General features: G+C 60.3%; 1 protein-coding gene across 1 annotated transcript in view; it reads right to left on the bottom strand.

The window, feature by feature from the left end:
* Positions 1 to 7,941: 7,941 nt before the first annotated feature.
* Positions 7,942 to 20,073, bottom strand: part of KATNIP (katanin interacting protein) — a 178,489-nt gene continuing 166,357 nt past the window's right edge. The window contains exons 22-29 of the mRNA XM_075995199.1: positions 17,634 to 17,791; positions 16,045 to 16,109; positions 14,686 to 14,796; positions 12,490 to 12,629; positions 11,130 to 11,231; positions 10,440 to 10,600; positions 10,243 to 10,331; positions 7,942 to 9,663 (exon numbers count right to left, since the gene is read on the bottom strand). Of these exons, the coding sequence (XP_075851314.1) occupies positions 9,605 to 9,663; positions 10,243 to 10,331; positions 10,440 to 10,600; positions 11,130 to 11,231; positions 12,490 to 12,629; positions 14,686 to 14,796; positions 16,045 to 16,109; positions 17,634 to 17,791 (885 nt within the window). The 3' untranslated portion in view covers positions 7,942 to 9,604. The remainder of the gene's footprint in view (positions 9,664 to 10,242; positions 10,332 to 10,439; positions 10,601 to 11,129; positions 11,232 to 12,489; positions 12,630 to 14,685; positions 14,797 to 16,044; positions 16,110 to 17,633; positions 17,792 to 20,073) is intronic.

Below are 20,073 nucleotides of genomic sequence, written 5' to 3'. Positions count from 1 at the left end.
CACCCATGATCCATCCATCCCTCCATCATCCCTCCATCCCTCCTTCATCTCTCCATCATCCCTCCATGATCCCTCTATCCCTACATGGTCCCTCCATCCCCCCATCATCCTTCCATCCCTCCATCATCTCTCCATCATCCCTCCATGATCCCTCTATCCCTACATGATCCCTCCATCCCTCCATCATCCTTCCATTCCTCCATCATCTCTCCATCATCCCTCCATGATTCCTCCATCCCTACATCGTCCCTCCATCCCTCCATCATCTCTCCATCATCCCTCCATGATCCCTCCATCCCTCCATGATTCCTCCATCCCTACATCATCCCTCCATCCCTCCATCATCCCTCCATCCCTCCATCTCTCCATCATCCCTCCATGATCCCTCTATCCCTACATGGTCCCTCCATCCCTCCATCATCCCTCCATGATCCCTCCATCCCTCCATGATCCCTCCATCCCTCCTTCATCTCTCCATCATCCCTCCATCATCCCTCCATCCCTCCTTCATCTCTCCATCATCCCTCCATGATCCCTCCATCTCTCCATGATCCCTCCATCCCTCCATCATCATCTCTCCATCCCTCCTTTATCTATCGTCCCTCCATCATACCTACATTCCTCCATCATCCCTCTATCCTCCCTCCATTCCTCCATCTTTCCATCATCCCTCCATCCCTCCCTCATCCCTCTATCCTTTCCATCCCTCCTTCATCTTTCCATCATCCCTCCATCATCCCTCAATCCCTCCATCATCTCTCCATCATCCCTCCATCATCCACCCATCCCTCCATCATCCCTCCATCCCTCCCTGATCCCCTCCAACCTTCCATCATCCATCAACATCCGTCCATTACTTGTCATCCTTCCTAGTATCAGACATCCACCCGTCATCGTTCCACGCACCCGTCCTCGCTATTCAGGCGTGCACCTGTGCATCCACCACCCGCAATGATAGGGTTCCTTGTGCCCTCCCGTGCGCCGAGCCCTGTGGCAGGCGGGCACCTGAGGCGGCACTGAAGCACCCCGACAGGCATGTGTGGTCACTGAGTGCCGTGCTGCCTGCCCTGGGCCACTGCCTGGGTTCAGACTCCCTGTCCTCCTCGTGTCCTTGGGCAAGTTACTCAACCACTCTATGCCTCAGTTTCCTCACCTATTCAATGGGGTAAACATTATACTTACCTCTTAAAGCTGCTGTGGGGATTAAATGAGCGAACGTACGGGAAGCGTGTCCAGAACGGAGCCTGGTGCACGGCCGGGGCGGGGTCAGGGCTTCCTCTCGCAGCGGTGAGGGAAGCGGGCTGCGGGAGCCCAGGGCAGGGGCGTGGGGGGGGGCAGGCTCCTTTGGGAAAACGACATTTAAGCCAAGACACGAGGGTTGTCTGGCTGTCAGCTGGGCGAGAGTACAGAGGGGAAAGCAAGCACGTTGCGGGGCTTTGAGATGGTCCAGAGGGCAGGCGTGGAGAGAAGGGGGTGAGGAGGGCGTGCTGGGAAGCCAGGTGGGTGGAGCGAGGCCAGGAGGGACTGGACGCGTCGCTAGGAAGCGTAGAGTTTACCCTGGGGGCAGAGGGCGGCGGGATGCTTTCAGAGGATTGATGCGCCCAGGTGTGTGTTCTAGAAACATCGCCGCGGCTAAGGGCAGAGCATGGGTGTGGGAGACACGCCATGCTGGCCACACTCCAGTGAGAGGAGAGGGGGTCTGGCTTAGGAGCTGTGAGGCAGATTCAGGAGTCCTTAGGAGGGAAAATCAGCGGGCGTGGGGTGGGATGGACGGATGTGGGAGGAGTGAAGCTGGCGCTGACTCTCGGGTTATGGGGTTCGAGTATGGGGCATGGGGAAGATGGAGACTTCGTGGTCCAGATGCCCCGAGTCGCAGGGGCCCAGGGGACGCCCAGGTGCGGGTGTGCGCTCAGTCATTCATTCACGCATTGACTAATCAAGGGAGTGACTTGTTAATTCGCTTTTCATTCATTCAGCAAATATTGAGGACCGACTGTGTGGGGCTGGAGACAGGCCTGGGAGAAAGACTGGGCCAGCTACTGAGGCCTGGAGACGTGGGGACAAGCCGTTCGGGCTCTGGCCTCGTGCAGGAGGGAAACACTGTGATTTGGGGCTGGATCTGGCGTGGGCCACCAGGCGCGGTGGAGCTCTTATTCTCGCCCGGAGTCCTTCTGTTTGAAGTTGGCGAGTGGACCACAGGAGGTCCAGAAGATGGTTTTCGTTGACACGTGGGCAAAATTTTAATCTATTTTAATAGTTGTGTTTATGTAAATGTGTATTAGAAAAAAAATGTATAATGGGCACATCAGTGCTTTGATTTCACAGACGTTGTCGCTTAGGATGAAACCAAAATAGGCATTTAAGTAAAAAGAAAGAGTCAGTTTAAAGAAAAATATTAAATAAATAATCGTGCAAATGGTATGTGATTATGATATTGGATGGCTCGAAGGAGGGCCATCGTCACAAGGGAAGGGAAAGAGGACCGCAGGGCCACCGAGGCTTCGAGTCCTCCTGTGTCCTTTTGGCCACCCCCGGGGCGGGGCTGGGAACAAGCCGCCTTTCAGCCTCACGGAGCCTGCAGCAAGAAGGCTGCTAGTTAGACAGAAGGAAGCACTTCCAGGCAGGCGGGGTGAGTAATCCAGCGGGTCACCGAGAGGGACTGTGCGTGTTGTCTTCATTCAGGGAGCAACGGCTGCTGTCTGCCCCAGTCTGGGAGGACGGAGGCACCACCTGGGGTGAGGACAGAGGGTGCCCGGGGAGCCCCAGAGAGACCTGGATCAGGAGGAAACGGCCCCTCCTCCCGCTCCTGCAGACGCTTTCCCAGCTAAGGCCCCCCTCGCTGAGCAGACGGGTGCTGAGGGGTTTCGTGTGAGCCTTTGATCGTGACCCCGGCACACCGGCCTGACCCCAGCCCAGGGCTCTGCGCCCGCTCCCAGCGTCTCTGTGTCCACGTGCCCTGGGCTGGTGTGCGCAGAGGCCCAGTCACACGGACACGTGAACATCTGAGGCTGACCTTGGCCAAGGGGTCGCCCCTGCACACACACACACACACACACACACACACACACACACACACACGCCGACATTGCACACGCAGGAGTCAGCACCTTGTACTGTGTGTGTGCCGTGCTCTTCCACACCGTGTTCTCCTGTGGATCCCGTGTGCTCGCTCGGTCACGTGTGCGTGTGCGGGCCCTGGACAAAGTGCCACACGGGTAGGTGCTGGTGCTCACGCGTGGCCCTGCGCACTCGTCTGTGTCTGCACACGCTGGGCGCTTCTCTCGTCTGCCCCCGTCACCCGCTGTCTGCCTCGGGGTCACCGTCCTTCCCAGGCCGGGCGTGGCCGGGCAGGCCCAGGCCTCCGGAGCAACGGGCTGACGTCCCTCCCGCCTGGTGGCTGAGATGAGCCGCCGCCCCCGCCGCCCCCGCCCCAGCCAGAGTCCCGGCCACGCACTCGCCTCCCCCGGGGATGGAAATGTCAGCTTGATGCATGGCGCTCGTCTGCCCAGCCAGGCCTGAGCACCGGGCTCCCGGGACTCGCCCGACGGAGAGGGGCAGGCCTGGGCTCAGCCCTGCTGCGGCCTCGCTCCCCCAGCGCTGGTTTCTGCGCCCGGACCTGCCCTGGAGCTGCCGCAACAAACAAGACGCACGCCATCTTCACCCTCCCCAGAGGGCGCCCTCTAGTGGACGAGACGGAGATTGTGCAAATAATCCTAAACAATAAAAAGATCACGTCAAAGAGTGAGAAGTGTTATGTAGGTGACCCAAGGAAAGGTCTGACTCAGACAGAGGGTGGAGGAGGCCCCTCAGAGGAAAGGTCATTGCAGCACCGACTGGAGGAGGGAGGAGGCATGAGTACAGTATGGGCGGAGGGACAGCACGTGCAAAGGCCCTGGGTTTGGGGGAGTGCCGTGTGGCTGTGTGCAACACTAGGACAGGACAGAGTGCTTGGAGCGAGGTCTGCTGCTGGCCTCAGAGGTGCGGGGCCACGTGGGGTGTGGCAAGGAGTCTGGCGTTCACCTTGAAGGCCACGGGAGCCGTTGGTCAGAGGGTCTGAAAAGGCAGATCAGCTCTGCACTGGGGGAGCTTCCTTCTGGCCTTCCTTCCGGCCATATGTGGGGCCGGTCTGGGAGATGGGGTGCAGGAGAGAGGCAGGGTGACCAGAGGGGCTGCAGCAGGGTCCTGTGGGAGGTGGTGGTGGCTTGGGCTGCACTGGCACTGGGGAGGGAGGGAAGCAGCATCTGGGCAGTGGCACCTACGGGCTTGGGGATGCGTGATGAGGTGGGGGTGCTGGCTCCGCCCAGGCTCCTGTTGGGGGCTTTATGCCTTGTGGTGGGGACGCTGCAGCCACACGGGGCCTCGGTGCAGATCAGGGCAAGATGCCTTCTGAGTGGATGGATTAGAGGGTGCCCCTGCCTGCCCCAACACAGACTATGTGGCCCCAGAGCACGCAGCTCGGAGGGCTGGAGTTGAGTGTCAACCCAGGGCCGTGGGGCCGTGACCAACTGCACCTGCCCTGGGCCTGGGCTGTCTGTGGGGCTGAGGACAAACTCAGCCCAGCCCAGGGCCATCAGTCACGAGGAAAAACCAATCTCCTCTGCGTGAGGATTTACTGCAAAGACAGACAGGAGATCACGGTGCAGGACCCCTGCCCTGTCCCCAGCATGGCCCAGCTCCTGTCACCCTGGTAATTGCTTCTTGGGCCACATCTCGTCCTGGACTGACACTGTCCGAGCCTCTGCCTTGGCGGGGTTAGTGGCCGGGCTGATGGCTGCAGGCCTGGCAGGGGCGTGGGCAGCGGCAGGGCAGGCTGGGACCGGGGAGTGAGGGCCCTGGGGCTCCAGGGTCAGGGGTGGGGCCCCTGAGGGCGCAGCTCTGTGGTGGGAGGCCAAGCCCGCCCGTGGGTGCACACCTGAGCCTGGTGCACCCACCCCGCCCTTTCCTTCCTGGCCCTCCTGGGGACTTCCGGGGTGCGAGTGTTGGGTGGGAGGTGCAGGCAGCGTGGGTGAGGGAGAGGAGGCAGAGATGAAGAACGGGAGGAAACTGAACCGCTGGGGAAGGGGTGAACCAGAGCTGGGAAAGAGGTGGCAGCGGAGGGGCGGGACATAGTCTCTGCCCAGCCAATGGGCCAGCTGCTCTAAGGCCAGTGCCCTTCGTGCACCAATCAGCTGGGGCCGGGAGGTGGCTCCTGCTTCTGTGATGAGCCCAGGCTCAGGAGTCACGTGCCAAGGTCACTCTTACTCAGCCTCAGGTTGCACACCTGTAAGATAACGGTGACTGTGAAACGTAATGCAGGCGTCTTCCCTCCCAGGAGGGCTGAGCTCTAGGGGCCAGGGGTCACTGATGCCCTCACAGCTCCATGACACAGGTCCCACAGGTGACCCTGCAGCCAGGGTAAGGAAGCCCAGCCTCCAGGGCGTAAGGTCACTCGCCAAGGTCGCACAGCCAGGAAATGGTGCAGCCTGGACTCCAGCCCAGGATGGCAGGTCCCGGGGCCATTGCCTTCGCTCACCACCAGCTCTCTGGAGAGCTGAGATCCCAGTGCTGCCACCTGCACGTGCCTTCAAGATGAGCCCGCAGAGCACTCACGTGGGGCGGCGGCTTGGTAGTATCGGCTGTTCTTGTTATGACAGCAGACGGCTGCTAAAGGCCGCCCCTCAGCAGGGGCTGTGGGTGTCCCAGACAGGATGGGTGGCCTGAACGCCGCTGGGCACACGGAGATCCCGACATGCCTGCGGAGACAGACCCGCAGTGGGCGGACAGACACCCCCGAGGCACTCGGGGACACACAGCATAGTGCACAGAGGCCGCTTGCCTTTCCCAGCCCCTGGTGGCCCTGCTGCCTGGATGCCACAGGCTTGAGTCCCAGGCCCGGGAGAGTGCTCTGCGTGCCCGGGAAGCTGGCCCTCATTGCCAGCCCTGCGCCCGCTGGACCCGCAGCACTGTCCCTGTGTCCCCTTCTGCTTCTCCACAGTACTCGCCTGCCTGTCTCGGGGGTTGCAGATCCGCATGCTGGCAGGGGCGAGTGTGTGTGTGACGGTCTTGCCAGTGACAGTGGCAGACCAAGGGTAGGGACAGGGTGACCTGGAGAGCCAGCCAGGAATATGGGACCAGACTTGCCAGATGTCCCCATCTTTCCAGAGAAGCGGGGAATCTGAATTTTAATGTGAAAGCTGATAGTAAAGGAAGGCAACTAATTTTTAAAAAATTAAACATTGTCTAGGCCAGCAGAGTCGGCCAAACCCAGCAGGCTGAGCCACCAGATGGAGGCCTGCCAAGAGGCCAGGCAGAGCCTGCAGGGCTGGGAAAGGGACCGTCCTGGCTCTGGGTGAGGAGGGAGGTGAGGCCCCTTCTCAGAGCACAAGCCCAGGTGTGGGGCAGCCGCCACGTGGCCTTCCGAGGCCTTCCGAGGTGGTGGTGCCAGGGCTGGAACCAAACCGACTCTCAACAAAGGGAAGCGGGTCCTTCCTGTGGCTGGACAGAGAAGAGGTCCCGGGGGCTGGCTGCTTGAGGGCAGCGTCCTCTGTCAGCTGCAGCCAAGACCCTTTCGCAGGGGTGCCCATAAGCCCCAGCCTCTGACAGCGGCCGCCTTCGGATCTTTTTTGCCCCGTGTGTGTGGCGGGAGGTGCACACAGGGGAGTGGCAGGACGTGGGCGGAGGGGGCCTCTGTTTACCCACGACAGCCGGGCTCGCCCGCCTCCCGGACCAAAGGCTCCCGAGGCATGCCCTGTCTCCCTGCCCACGTGGGGGCCGACTGGCCAGGGAGGAGAGGGCAGGAGGGCCGGCAGGGTCCAGCCCTGGGCACTCCCGGGGCCGGGGGCGGGAAGGAGGCAGGCCATGGCCACGCTGGGAGGCAGGGCCGGCCGCGCAGGACTTGCACGCTGACCGGAGCTGGCCTGCGCGCGGGTTTGGTTCGGCTCACTCAGTGTGTGTTTGCTTGTTTAAGTTGAGCCAACATTTAAAAGTTAGATTTCACATTAAAGATAAATATTAATAAAACGCCTGGATATCTGGCATTGCTGGACCCTCGGGGCTGAGCTGCTGCTAGTCCCCGAGGAGGGCCTGTGCTGCCCTGTTGCCGTCCCTGCAGGCCAGCCTTGCTCCCTGACGTCGCTTGCCTGGCCCCGGGATCGCCGAGGGGCTGGGACGCCCCGCCAGCCGCCATCCCCTCGGAGGGACGGTGAGGGGCTTCCCTGCCCGCGGCGTCTCCAGGGCGGCCCAGAGATCCCTCTGTGGGAGGAGGGAGGGGTCTCTCCCCCACACCAGGGCGGCTGGGCGGGGAAGGCCCCCTCTGTCTTCGTAGGAACTCAGAGGGAAGCAGGGGGAGGTGGGCAGGGGCCCAGCCCTTTCCCTCCACGCTCAGGCCGGACAGTGGAGGGGTCTACAGGACCTGCCTACCCGGTGTCCACGCTGTTGCTGGCACCTGAGCTGCAGTTCAGGCCTGCCCCAGCTGAACCTCCTCCCACTGTCCAGAAGCTAACAGCAGCCAACACTCGCCCCTGAAGGAAGCAGGCGTCTGGGGGCCGGTGTTCCCCTGAGGTTATCAACCCCCGCCTCAGCAGGGATTTCACATTGACTAACAGCTTCCAAAGCTGTGTGTCCTTGGAAAGTTACACAACCTCTCTGAGCTTCAGCTCGCTTATCTGTAAAGTGAGGATAATAATAGTGCCTGCCCTATAGGGGTGTTAGGTGGACAGAACAAGATAGTGCCAGGCATGTCATAAGCGGTATGCGTGGGCCACTATCATCTGTTCATACAGCATGACAATCCCAGTGAGCAGGCAGGACCAGGACCACAATGCCCTTGGCAGTGGGGAAAGGGACGCTCAGGCACTTCCCTTGTCCGTGTTGCCCAGCCAGCCTCCAGGGGGCTCCGACTCGGGTCTTGTAGGCAGTGCGGGCTCCCTCCGTCTGCCCCCAAATCCAGTGGGTCAGACTGTATTCTTAATAACATCTTTTATTGATTTTGTAAGAGCAAAAAAATAGAAATTTATTTTACAGTTAATGCCTGTACGGCTTCTTGTTCCCCTCCTAGATTGCACGGTACATGCAATTATTATCGACATCAACCGAGATTGCGGAGCGGGCGTGTGCAGTGTGCGTGCCGCCTCCCCGACGAGTCTGACCTGTACCCACGCCTGGCGCAGGGAGGGGTCGACGGGGCTCCCTTTAAAGCAGTGGCGCTGGTGTGATCAGCCCCCGAGCCCCCAGGCGGGAGCGCTCACCGCATCTGGGAGCCGAGCGGGGGTGCCGGGGGCTTGGGAGCTACCGAAATGATGGATCTTCTCGGAGAGAAAAGATTCTTATCTGCACATCAGCCCGTGCTCCAAATGCAAAGCGCATTTGCATAGTGCTCCAGCCGAGGCTGCAAAGCTCATAAAGTGTTTGCCGGGGCTCTCGGTTGCATAGGAACGTACTTCGAGTACAGTACTGCGGCGGGGCCGGGCTGGGCGCCAGGAAAACAACGGATTAATATTTGGAACGAGAAATTACCCACCACTGGGAAACCAATTAGGTCCCTGATCTGAGCTTGTTACAGCGATGGAAATAGATGCGTCCTGGGCCTCGCTCGGCTGGGGGTGCAAGGCACGTCTCCAACTGGCTGGGAAGCGGATGCAGAGGGAGAAGGGTGGGGGGTCTGGCAACAAGAGCCTCCCCGCCTGACTCCAAGGGCGCGGGGCACGGACAAAGGGATGGGAGCCAGCAAGGGAGGCCAGCGATCCGATCGGATCAGGAGGGACTTGGCAGGGGTGTTCGGTGGGGGCAGCCTTCCTCCACGCTAAGTTCAAGTGTAAAAGGGGGTAGGGGGCGTGTCCTCAGCCTCCCCACAATGCCTGCATCCAGAGGGCATCTGGGGGGGCCTTCTGGCTCTCTGGGTCTGGAGCCGCCAGCCTGGAGCCTTTCTGGGCCTGGCAGCAGCACAGAGAAGGTGCCCTGGCATGCCGGAGTGGCCCAGCTCGTGCTGGAGTGCACAGCGGTGGGTCCAGCTCACTTCCTTTCCTCAGCAGGACACGTACCCTTGGCCAGTCCCCTGATGAGAGGAGAGAGGCCCCTCCAGAGCCCGCTCCTCCCTCTCAACAGGACCAGACGCACGCTGGGGGCCGGGAAATGACCCCAGCCTCTCAGCCAGATGAGGCCGGGGAGTGTTGGCCACCTCCGTGGGGGCCTCTGCCCCTGTGTGCTGGGGTGGGGTGTGGGCCTGGTCTCCCTGCTGCCCTGCAGAGCCGTGCTCTGGGCCCTGAGGAGGCTGGAGGTGGCCCCCCCAGCCCACTGCACCGTCCTGGCCCCAGTCAGCGTCAGCCCAGGCCTGAGTGGTCCTGGAGCCTGCTGTGCCGGGTCTTGAAGGAGGGGCGCAAAGCACCAGCCCAGAGCTGCAGGGGATGGCCCAAGGCCACACCACGCCCTGCAGCCACACAGGCATTGTCTGTCACTCCTCTGGTTTCCAGGGCTGTCACCCTGAGTCCCTTCTCCTCAGTGGGCTCCCCTCCACGCTGCTGCAGTTCTCTTCCAGCCCCTGGGACCGAGGGCGGGGGACATGGGTGCTGAGTGGGCCGGTGACGGGCCCCAGCCTGGCTGGGAGGACCAGCTCTCCCTGCTCCACCGGTCAGCACCGCCATCGTCTCGCCGTCTCCTTCTCGCTTATGCAGGTTTTGGGGCGTAAGGCTGTCAAGGCAGAGCACAGAGGGACCGGCATTACCAAGCTTCAAGTCCTTGAGGGGTGCCCCACACCCTCAGGGTGCAATTGGACTGCTCGGTTTGCCATTCAAGGCCCCGGCAGAGCAGCCCCACACGCTGGGCACCTGCCACGCTGGGCCTTCCCTCTGCCTGGAGTGGGCCCCGCCAGCCCTCGGGCTTTTGCCCAGCTGCCGGGCACACCCTCGCATCCTCTAGCACCCAGCTCAAATGTCACCCCTCTGGGAAGCCTTGGGCACCCTCTACCGGCTTCCCACGGCTCAGGGCAAGCCCCTTCTGCACAGTACTTGGGCCCTGCCCGCCTGTCCCTTCGGTACTCGCAGCTCTTGGCTACAGGGAGCCGCACCATGTGACAGGTGCCTGCAGGAGGCAGGTGACACGTCACTCCCCAGGTTCTGTCCCCATCGGCCCCTTCTCAGCCCCTGGGCAGGCTCCTGGGTGGGGCCTGAAGGCAGGCAGGGTGAGGGCAGGAGGGCCAGGCCCCAGCCCCGTCTGTGGTCAGACCAGACTCCGGAGGCCGCATGCTCCGGACGAGGAAACGCCACCGACCTGGGTCAGCGGCACTCTGTTTCCTTTTCGAGTTGGTAATGATTTGGTTTTCGTTCATCATCTGGACGTCCTGATCCTCCACCTGGTTGCTGGGGGAGGGGAGACACAGGCGCAGTCAGGCCCCGGGCCGCGTGTCTGGCCGCCCACCCGTCCTCGTTAGGGCTGGCGGGGAGGCCGTGGGTCCGGCCGGGGCTCACCTGATGGCGGTGTGTTTCTCCTGGTGACAGATGCTCGCGTCCTCGGTGAAGAGGATGGTGTGGTAGGGCACCGTGGGTTCGCACGTGGGCAGGATGCCCCCTACCAGGTGGCTCACCATGGCCAGGATCCCGTTGTACACGAGCAGGTCGTCCACCAGCAGCTGCACGGACAGAGGGGGCGCTGACGGACCCCTCCCTCCCGCACCGACCTCGGGCAAAGCAGGTGGCCGCTCTGAGCCCAGGTTTCTCCCCTGGAAGACGGGTGTGGGCGACAGGGCCTACTGTGCGCCCGGCCTGCCTGGAGCTTTCAGACCTGCACGTGCCGTCAGCCCTGGGGTGGACGAGGAGGCTGAGGCTGGGAGGCTGAACTGCTGTTGGCACCAGGGGCCGAGCGGGGAGGCAGCCTCGGGTCTCTGGCCCCCGGGGTCCCTGCTCTCCCCATCTCAGTGTCGCCTCCCCAAATCAGTGGGATTCCAGAGGAAAAGATGAAAGAAAAGCCACTTTCTGCTCACTGCCGGGGGCTTTGAATTGACGGGTGGATGGCACATTTCCCTGCCTCTGAGGACCGGGCACTTGTGTCTAAGGTTGCAACAGAGAGAAGTAAATCAAACTGCGACAAATGATAATTGCCGGCGGCCTAATTACCAACGAGCATAATTATCTCAAAAAATCCAGCTAATAAGTACTTACGCCAAACTCCTTCACCCCTCGGTGGGGTGTTTTCGCGTAATTCCACAGCTTGATCATTGACACGGTGGTAGGCAGATCGAAAATCACATAAACCCGGTTTACCTGTCAGAGAGCAGAACTAATTAAAACAGGCGTGTTTGGAAACAGAGGCGCTCGGCTGGGCCGGGGCGCCAGGCGTGGCCGGGGGCGGCCGGGGGCTGAGGCATTGCGGCCCTGTCACCAGCCGGGAGCTCCGCCCCCTCATCTGGAGTCAGGTCACGTGTGGCTGCGTTTGCAACAAACTGCTGAGCTGGCTCTTGGAGGGCCTGTGTTCTTGGGGCTGGTGTGGCCCTCACCGAAACGCCAGCAGAGAGCTGGGAACATCCTCGGCCTTCCCCCGGTTCAGGCCCAGAAACAGGCTGGGGCCCCCACGGGCAAAAGGGACAGTCCCCAACCCACGTGCAGCACTAGCCACAGGCGATCCGCTCGCCCGACCCCTGCTTGTCCTCTCCCCGAGGCATAAATGAGGAGCAGAGCAAAGGCACCAGCATGTGTCCTGGGACCTCTGCTGGGGCCTGTGCAGGGGCCTGGCCAGCTGCGGGGCAGGGTCAAATCGCAAAGTCGGACCCAACAGCGCCCTCCCCACCCCCAACAAAGACTCTCAAATATTAGGGGACTCCTTGCAAGATCTAGTAGAGACATAAGCATGCCCTGTTGGCCACAGCTGCAGCCTCAGTCTTGCCCGGGCCCTGGCCCAAGGCGGGTGGGGCTTCGGGGAGGGTCTGCCTCCCACTGTCCCCTGGCAAGGATGCCTGCCCAGCTGAGTCCAACTGCAAGAGCGACATAAAGATCAGCAGGGCCAAGGGCAGGGCTTGAGACTCGGGAAACTGAGTCAGTTGGTTGGAAGAGCCGACCAGGCAGATTTGGGGCCAGAGAGGGGGCAGGGCAGCCAGGTTGGGGTCCCATGCACGGTGACACAGGAAGAGCAGAGGCCAGGAGTGTGCAGGGAGGGGGTAGGGAGGAAGAGGGCAGGGCTGTCTGCAGAGAAAAGGGAGGCGGAACAGAGAACCGGAGAGGGGTGTCCACAGGGACCCCAAGCCCTCAGGCTACTGCGTGGGGGTTCGTGGCTTCAGATTTCAGATTCCCCTGTGGCCCCTTTAGCTCCTGGGTCACCGTTTACTAACCTCCCCCAGAGCAAAGAGAAAGAATTGCTGGCCCGGAAGAGCCGAGCCCATCAGGCAGTTAGCAAAGACCTAAGCCTTTCTGACGCTCCCTCTCAAGCATCTTGACTTGTTTGAGATTAACTTGACCTTAGAAGAAAGATGTGTCACCGAGACAGGGACAGAAAGTTCCCCTGCCCGCCCCGGGGCCGGGAACCCACCAGGCCTGGCAGGATGGGGGCCAGCCACATGTGCCTGCCGTCGCTGGTGTCGTTCACTTGGTCGATGAGCTTGTCCGGGGTGCGGACGTCCCCGTTCACGCCCTCCAGGGAGTTCACGCTGTCGGGGAAGGCGGCGATGTCTGAGGGGTGTCTAAGCTGCCATAACCACGAGGCTGTGTGCTGGGCGTGGCGGGCCACTCCCGGGGCTGTCAGCCTCCGTCAGGCTGACGGCGGCCCGGGGACGCTGGGGCTGGCGGGCCTGCTGCTCCGGGCGGCCGGAGAGCTGACAGCTAAATGAGACGTGTTCCCGGGAAACTGGGCACGCGGAGGCCATGGGGAGCGGGCGTGTGTGTGGAGGGCCGGCCAGTTTCAAGCACAAAGGCGTGGAAACCACTCAGAGGGCTGGCTGAAAAGGGACTTGCACGGAACTGCCAGAGGTGGGAACAAAAACGCTGTTGCTGCTTTGGAGAGTGAAGAGCCAACTCCGCGGGGGTTTTCTTTTGCATGGGGACAGGGTGGTGGCCGAATGTGAGGACCACGCCACGACTGTCTCCCTGGCCACCTGTTGGGACTGCGGCAGCCTGGCCCAGCTGTCGCCACTCCACCCGTGGGTGCTGCTGTGGATCTGCAGAGCCCGGGTTCCTGCGCCGGCTCTGCCATTATGACCCTGAGCTTGGGTGAGTCACACGACACCCCCCCCCCCGGGGCCGGTTTCCTCATCTGTAAAATGGGCATGAAAACATTTATGTTGGCCAGGCGCGGTGGCTCACGCCTATAATCCTAGCCCTCTGGGAGGCCGAGGCGGGTGGATTGCTCAAGGTCAGGAGTTCGAAACCAGCCTGAGCAAGAGCGAGATCCCCGTCTCTACTAAAAATAGAAAGAAATTAATTGGCCAACTAAAAATATACAGCAAAAATTAGCCGGGCATGGTGGCGCATGCCTGTAGTCCCAGCTACTCAGGAGGCTGGGGCAGAAGGATTGCTTGAGCTCAGGAGTTTGAGGCTGCTGTGAGCTAGGCTGACGCCTTGGTACTCTAGCCCCAGCAAGGGGGTGAGACTCTGTTTCAAAAAAAATAAAAATTCTATGTTTTCTGATGTGAGGATCTCGGAGGACACGGGATGTGAGCCCTCTTAGTAAAACCAGTGGAGCCTTACACATCCCAGCAATTACTAATAATGATCAAAACCATCAAGAATCATTAATCCCAGCTGAGGAGGGTCATGGCACTGGGAGAAGGCAGAAAAGGATCCAGCTGGAGCCCAGGGACCCCCTGAGCAGATGCAAGGCAGATTTCATAACCTGCCCTGGCATTTCCCTAACTGTGGTGGATTATTGACTCAGAGCCTAGAGGGGTCAGGACACATTACATAAAAGAGAGGCAGGATAGCTTGGTGGTTAAAAGCCGGCATCTGGAGTCAGACACACTGCCTGTGTGAACTTAGGCAAGTTACTCAACCTCCCTGTGCCTTGGGCTCCACATCTGTAAAATGGGATAATAACAGCACTCACTTCACAAGATCATTGTGAGGGCAAACGAGGCACCAAGTGACAAGCCCTGACACAATACCTAGCACAGAGTGAGCCCCTAGTAAATATTAACAATATGTCTTGGGGGCCTGGCAGACAACAATGGGCGGGATGGGGACTTGGACGGATGTGCCAGGGGACGAAAGGCAGTGGATACTCGGGCGCAGCCATCATCGCTGTACATGACCACAGGCCTCGTGCTGCCGATTTCTCAGGGAGAAGCCAGGCAGCAGGGTTTTCATGTGAAACCTCCTGATTTTTAAAAATATTAGAAGCAATTTAAAATATTTAAAAATGAGCCGGGCTTACAGTTTGCAAATTCTGGTGTGGGTATACAATAAGCAAAGGGTTCCATAGTTAATAAATTCAGGACACAGCGCAACAGGTCAGAGGCTTTAGAACCCCAAAAGATCCACGGTTCTCTGCGAGGGGGCTGCAGGTGGCAGCCACTGCCCGTGCACTTGACCACAGGACTCCGGTTGGCGGAATTCCCGCGCTCCATGGCCTGCAGGGTGCTGCTCTGCTTTGCCACCTCCCCCTGCCCCGGCCGGTGGGGCTCTGGTCCCCAGAGGGACACTTCCCTCTGCACTCAAGGATGCTACCCCTGTCCAGACCCTCCCGAGCTCCCTCCGGTCTGGACGGAGCCCCTTCCCGGCCTGGAAAGGATACTGTTCTCCGACAAGGGGATTCGCTCCCCCCGCTCGTCATACAGCTCCAAGCCCGTGAGACCGATGTAATAGGGGTCGCCCCAGCTGGTCAGCAGCTGGAACTGGAAAATGACTGGGGGACATTATTAAGGAAATAAGGCTTAATTTTTTGGAGAACAAAGTAAAACAATGACAAAGATAACAAGGGTTTTTTGGATTATGTTGATGAAAAAGAGAAAACGTTTTTCTCTCTCTGAGACTAAAGCCTATCAAAATATAGGTGGCATCAAGGTTTCTTTAATTTAAACTGCATGTGCGTGTGCATGTGAGTGTGTATGTGTGTGTGTGCGTGTGCATGTGAGTGTGTGTGTGTGTGTGCATGTGTGTGTGTGTGCGCGTGTGCATGTGTAGAATTCAAAACCTTTCTCCGGGCCTTGGGAGACAGGCCAAGCCGAGGGTGCTCTCCAGGGAGCAGGCAGGATGGGGACACATTTGTGTCACAAACTCATTGGATGGTGTTGAACAGATTGCTTCCCTGTCTCATGCCTCAGTTTCCCTGGCTGTGGAATGACAAGAACAGAGTACCCGTTCCCTCCTCCACCCTTTTCAGGTATGCAGGGGGCTAAAAGGGAGGACACATGAGCCTTACAGCGTCAGGGGGTGTGGGCCGTGCCAGGGCGACCCACGTGTACAACCAGGCATCAAGCCCTTCCCGGGCCCTGTCTCGTGCTCCCAGGAGCCCGCAGGGCAGGAGACCCGAGAAGGGTGAGGTGGCTCCCAGGCAGTGTCATAGCGAGAGGCAGTGCTTCTCAGAGAACCGGCTAGCTTGGCAGCGGGCCTCAGAGCCAGGCTGTCTGGATTCACTAACCTGGTCCTATACCTTCCCAGCCGGATAGCCCCGAGCAACTGACTGAGCCTCTCCTGCCTCAGTCTTCCTAGCTGTGAAATGGGGTTGCTAGCAGTACCGCCTCACAGGGCTAATGTGAGGACGGCGTGAAGACAGGCGAGGCACTGAGAACAGTGCTAGGCTGCTTCTGTCTTCACCTCGTCCCTGCCTGGCTCCAGGACAGCCCCTGGTCCAGTCCCTGGGCCCAGTTTCAGCTTTTCCAACCTCGACCCCCAGCTGGAGTCCTGGGTGCTGCCTTCTGCAGCTTCTGCCTGCCAGGAGGTGGGACCTGGAAGTCGCATGGCTGCCCCAGTCCCAGCAGCACCCAGTGGCGCTGGGGAACCCGGGAGTCCTCCCATCGTCTGCCTCGGTTTCCCTGCATGGCACTTCAGCTGCCTTCGCTGTGGCTGCCTGAAACCCCGGCCGGGCAGCTGAGGCCCAGAGCCTGCCCTGGGGCCCGGACTGCGCTGCGGGCTGGGAGGAGGAGGAGGATACAGCCACACGGCATCAGCGGCGCCTCATAGTCCATGCTCGCCCGCTCCAGGCTGTTCCTGTCGAGCCTGAAAAAGCACAAAACAGCACATGACGAAGATCACGACGGCCCAGAGTCACTGGTCAGTTATTGCCCGGGCAACAGACCGAGGCAGTACGGTGGCCGAGCATTCCCCGGGATGTAGCAGTGCAGAGACGGATGAGGCCCTGCGCCCGGGGGTTCCCATTCCAGATGGCAGGCATTGCCACGCCGGCAGGAGGCTGTGCCAGGGGCCCAGGCGCTCGGGCTTTCCTGACATGGACTCTTTTATTCCTCGACACTACCCCAGGGGGTGGGTATTTGATAGCCCTGGGTTGTGGATGAGGAAACCGGAACAATGAGAAATGAAGTCACTTGCTCAAGGCCACGGAGCTGGTAGGTGGCAGAACTGGCATGTGACCTGTTGTCTGGTTCCACTGCTCACTCTCTTATCCGCCCCCACTCTGCTGCCTCCACGAACAAGGAGGTCCACGCTGCGCTGAGAGCCACAGGAGAGCCATGCCGGGGTGATGGGCGGAGGGCCCGGTGAGGGGGCAGGGTACCTCAGGGGGTGGCCCGGGAAGGCCTCTCGGAGGAGGCAGCCATGGGAACGTCGGAGCTGAGCCTTCCACGCAGAGAAGCAGCGGAGCAAAGTCCCCGAGGGGGGAAGGAGCTGGACCTCCAGAGGGCCGGAGACCAGGGCAGGACGGGGAGGGGAGCCAGAGGAGGCTGGAAGGTGGGGAAGGCCCTGAAGGGTTTGGCTTTGAGATCCTACGCACCTGCCTCCACCAGCCAGGGCCTCAGTCCCTACATCTGTAAAATGGGCATAATACTCCCTACTTCAAAGGGTGGTGGGAGGGACTCCCCAAAGGACGATACAAAGCACCCGGCGCTCAGCAGGCCCTCCAGAGACAGCGACTCCTCCGCCAAGGCCCTCCAGCCCTAGCCTGGTTCTCTTCAATTTCAAGGGCAATGTTACAATTAATTGACTGTTCCCAGTGACCATCCCAACAAGCCATCCCCACTACGGCAGAGGGAAGCTCGTTTCGTTTCGAGAGCTTGGTCTCTGGTGTTTGGACATCAGAGGGTTTAAATGAGTACACTTAACGTGACATTTACAAATCGTTATGAACTTAACGCAGCTGCGACTGGGGCTGAGAAATCCCCGCGAATCCATGAGATATTAGGCTCTATTTTTCTCTTTGAATCTTTCTAAATCAGGAACACAGAAACAAGAGAAGCAAGGCTTTCCCTGACCTGGCCAGCGGGCATTTCTGGCATTTCTGGAACGGAGGCCACTGCAGCCTATTTTCCCAGTGGGATGCGCGACGACGCAGTATTTTAAATCTTAAGCGCTCTGGACTGTGAGAAACCCAAACATCCCCAGACAAGGCCGGCACATCCCACAGGCTTCCGGGGAGGCTTGGCTGAGCTTTAGGAAACGGCCAAGTTGAAAAGCAACGTGTTTGATCATCGTTTCAAAACCCTTTCGGTACACACTTCAGAGCGAGTCACAGAGCACGCGGGCCCAGGCGCGGGGAGGACCTGTGCCCGGTCCCCCTGTCCCTCTCACCTCCTGGCCGGCGGGGGCAGCAGTCGAGTCTGCAGGTAGTCCACGAAGAGGATTTCTTGAGCAAAATCAAAATGACAGTTGCCTGGCCCCTTCCGGATGAGAAAGCCCTCCGGAGGAGAGACGCACAAGCCGTCCAGGGAGACGTGCACGGTTTTGGCCTAGCAAACAGAAGAAATGGCACGCCTGAAGGGAAGAAGCCAGTGCGGGGTGGGCTGCGAGACTGGCGTGGCTGGGGCTGGGGCAGCTGGCACTCGCCATGAAAGGCCCCAGCCCCCGAGACACAGCCTGGTCTGGAACTTTCTCCTGAGCCAAGGTCCACTTCCCAGTGTTATCCCTACTCGGTGCCAGGCGCTGGGCAGAGAGCAGAGGACAAGACAGGCCAGGCCCCTGCCGCAGTGGACGTGCACATACATTCTCTGGCCACAAGCTCCAGGGTGGCACTTGACTGGGCCAAGGCCCCAACCACCTGCAGCAGCCTGGGGTGGTATGACATGGTGACCAAGGGCATGGACTCAGGTGCTCCAACATCCACCACCAGCAGCTGTGGATGTTACTTAACTTCCCTATGCCTTGACTTCCTCATCTGTTAAATGGGCACAGTAATGAGTTAACTGAGTAAAGTGCCTAAAAACAGTGCCTGGCACAAAATGTGCACCCATGGGTGTTATCGTTCTTCCTTTTTCAAATCCCGGCTCACACATCATCACCTCTCCTGGAACTTTCCCTTAGGACATGATCAGCTACTTCCTGATCCTTCTTCTCACGGCACTTAGCTCGTTTTTGGGGGGAGGGGGAATGCAGGTACTGCCTTGCAGAGTCCTCAGTGGTTTCTGGGGCTCTCTCACGACACAGACCCCAGCCGGACCATCTCTGTGTCTGTCTCAGGGCCTGGAACACAGCAGGTGCTTACTAAGAGCTTAGTGAATTCATGAGGATTTGGGCCAACCTGCCCCCTGTTCTAGCCAGAGCTCTCCAGCCAGATGTGCCAGTAAGTCTCAGAGCCTCGGGGCGGGAGAGGGCAGGTGGGCAGAGGGGTGGTGGCCGGCCCCCTCTTTCTCACTACAGAGTCCAGAGCCAGCTTCTCCTCAGCACCTTCCTCCACCTTCACAGCCAGCAACGTGGGCGCAGCTGCAGATGAAATGGTGGAGCTTCCCCTTCAGGAGCTGCTGAGAAGAAGGGGGCTGCCCTGGGTCTCACATGCCCCTGGGGCCCTTCGTTCCCTCAGCACTGGGGGGAGCCCCTCCATGTCAGTCACTCACAGGACGTGTAAACCGGGAAGTGTGGGCTCACTGGCCACAGGCGTGGCTGCCGCGTGGACCTGGTCTCTGTCCCTCTGCACCTGTCCACCCCCTGTCCTCAAGGCTGACTCCTCGCACACCCCAGAGTTTTGCTACTTGCCTCAAAGGGGCACCTGCTGGGCCTAGAGCCTGCAGGACAGAGCCTGGAGCTGCCAGGGTCACAGAGCAAAGCAGAGGCCCAGGAAGCCCCCATCCACCCCCGAGGGCCAACACCTCCTCTGGGAAGCAGAGTGACTTCCCCAGGCAGAGCCGGTCACCCGTCCTAGTGGCTTCTATTATCAGCTCCCTCCAAGGAAACAGAAGTTCTGAGAGGCCGAGCAGTGTGCCCCAGGGCCCTGGTACCACGCGCCTGCCGGGCCAGGACAGGGTGCTCGGGAGGGCCTCTGTGGGGGTGGCGCATCTCAGTCACAGCCCCCTCAGGCCACATGCCATCCCATCCCATCTCCCTCACCTCGAGGTGGCCCTTGTCACTGGCCCCGGGGCTGCTGGGGCCCAGACCTGGGGAGCAGGAACTCGGACTCAGAAGCTCAGCTGTGAGATCTGCTCAAGGGAACGTAAAGGCCCCAGGGCACAACTTGAGGCAGCAGATGGTTTTTTAAGTGCAAATGTAGCTGACTTTTTCGACATGCTGAGCCTGAGGGAGCACTCGCAGAGACGCGGAGGGCGAGCAAAATGCCCGCCCAGAGGAGCCAGCGGCCCAGACACACGCCGGCTCCGCTCCCGCCACGCCAGGAGGGCTGCCGACCCCACTGTGCTGAACGTGACAGAGTCCTCGAGGCCCTACGGGTGTCACAGGGGAGATTCCCTGGCCTGGGGATCACCAGGACCGAGTCCTGGCCTTGCCGACTGTCACGTGGCAGCTGGACGTCACACGGCTGCTCAGGGTCAGCGCCGAGACCAGACTCCGGTCCTCCTGACACCAGGGCCCTAACTGCATTGCTGCCTTTTGGTGGCCTTACGTGACGGGAGGGACCAAACGTGCATCCTCCGTAGCCACCTGAGGTGAGAAAGACCCGCGGAAAGGGGCTCTTCCAGACCTGTCTTCCCCCTTCCCTCCAGTGTGGCTTAGCAGCCCGCAGCTTCTTCACGCCCGGCCAGAGCAGACCACCGCGTGGAAATCACGTGTGGGCTCCGGGCCTGGT

This window comes from Microcebus murinus, chromosome 19 (genome assembly GCF_040939455.1).
Source record: "Microcebus murinus isolate Inina chromosome 19, M.murinus_Inina_mat1.0, whole genome shotgun sequence".
Classification (NCBI taxonomy): domain Eukaryota; kingdom Metazoa; phylum Chordata; class Mammalia; order Primates; family Cheirogaleidae; genus Microcebus; species Microcebus murinus.
This window is presented reverse-complemented; position numbering and strand designations above follow the sequence as displayed.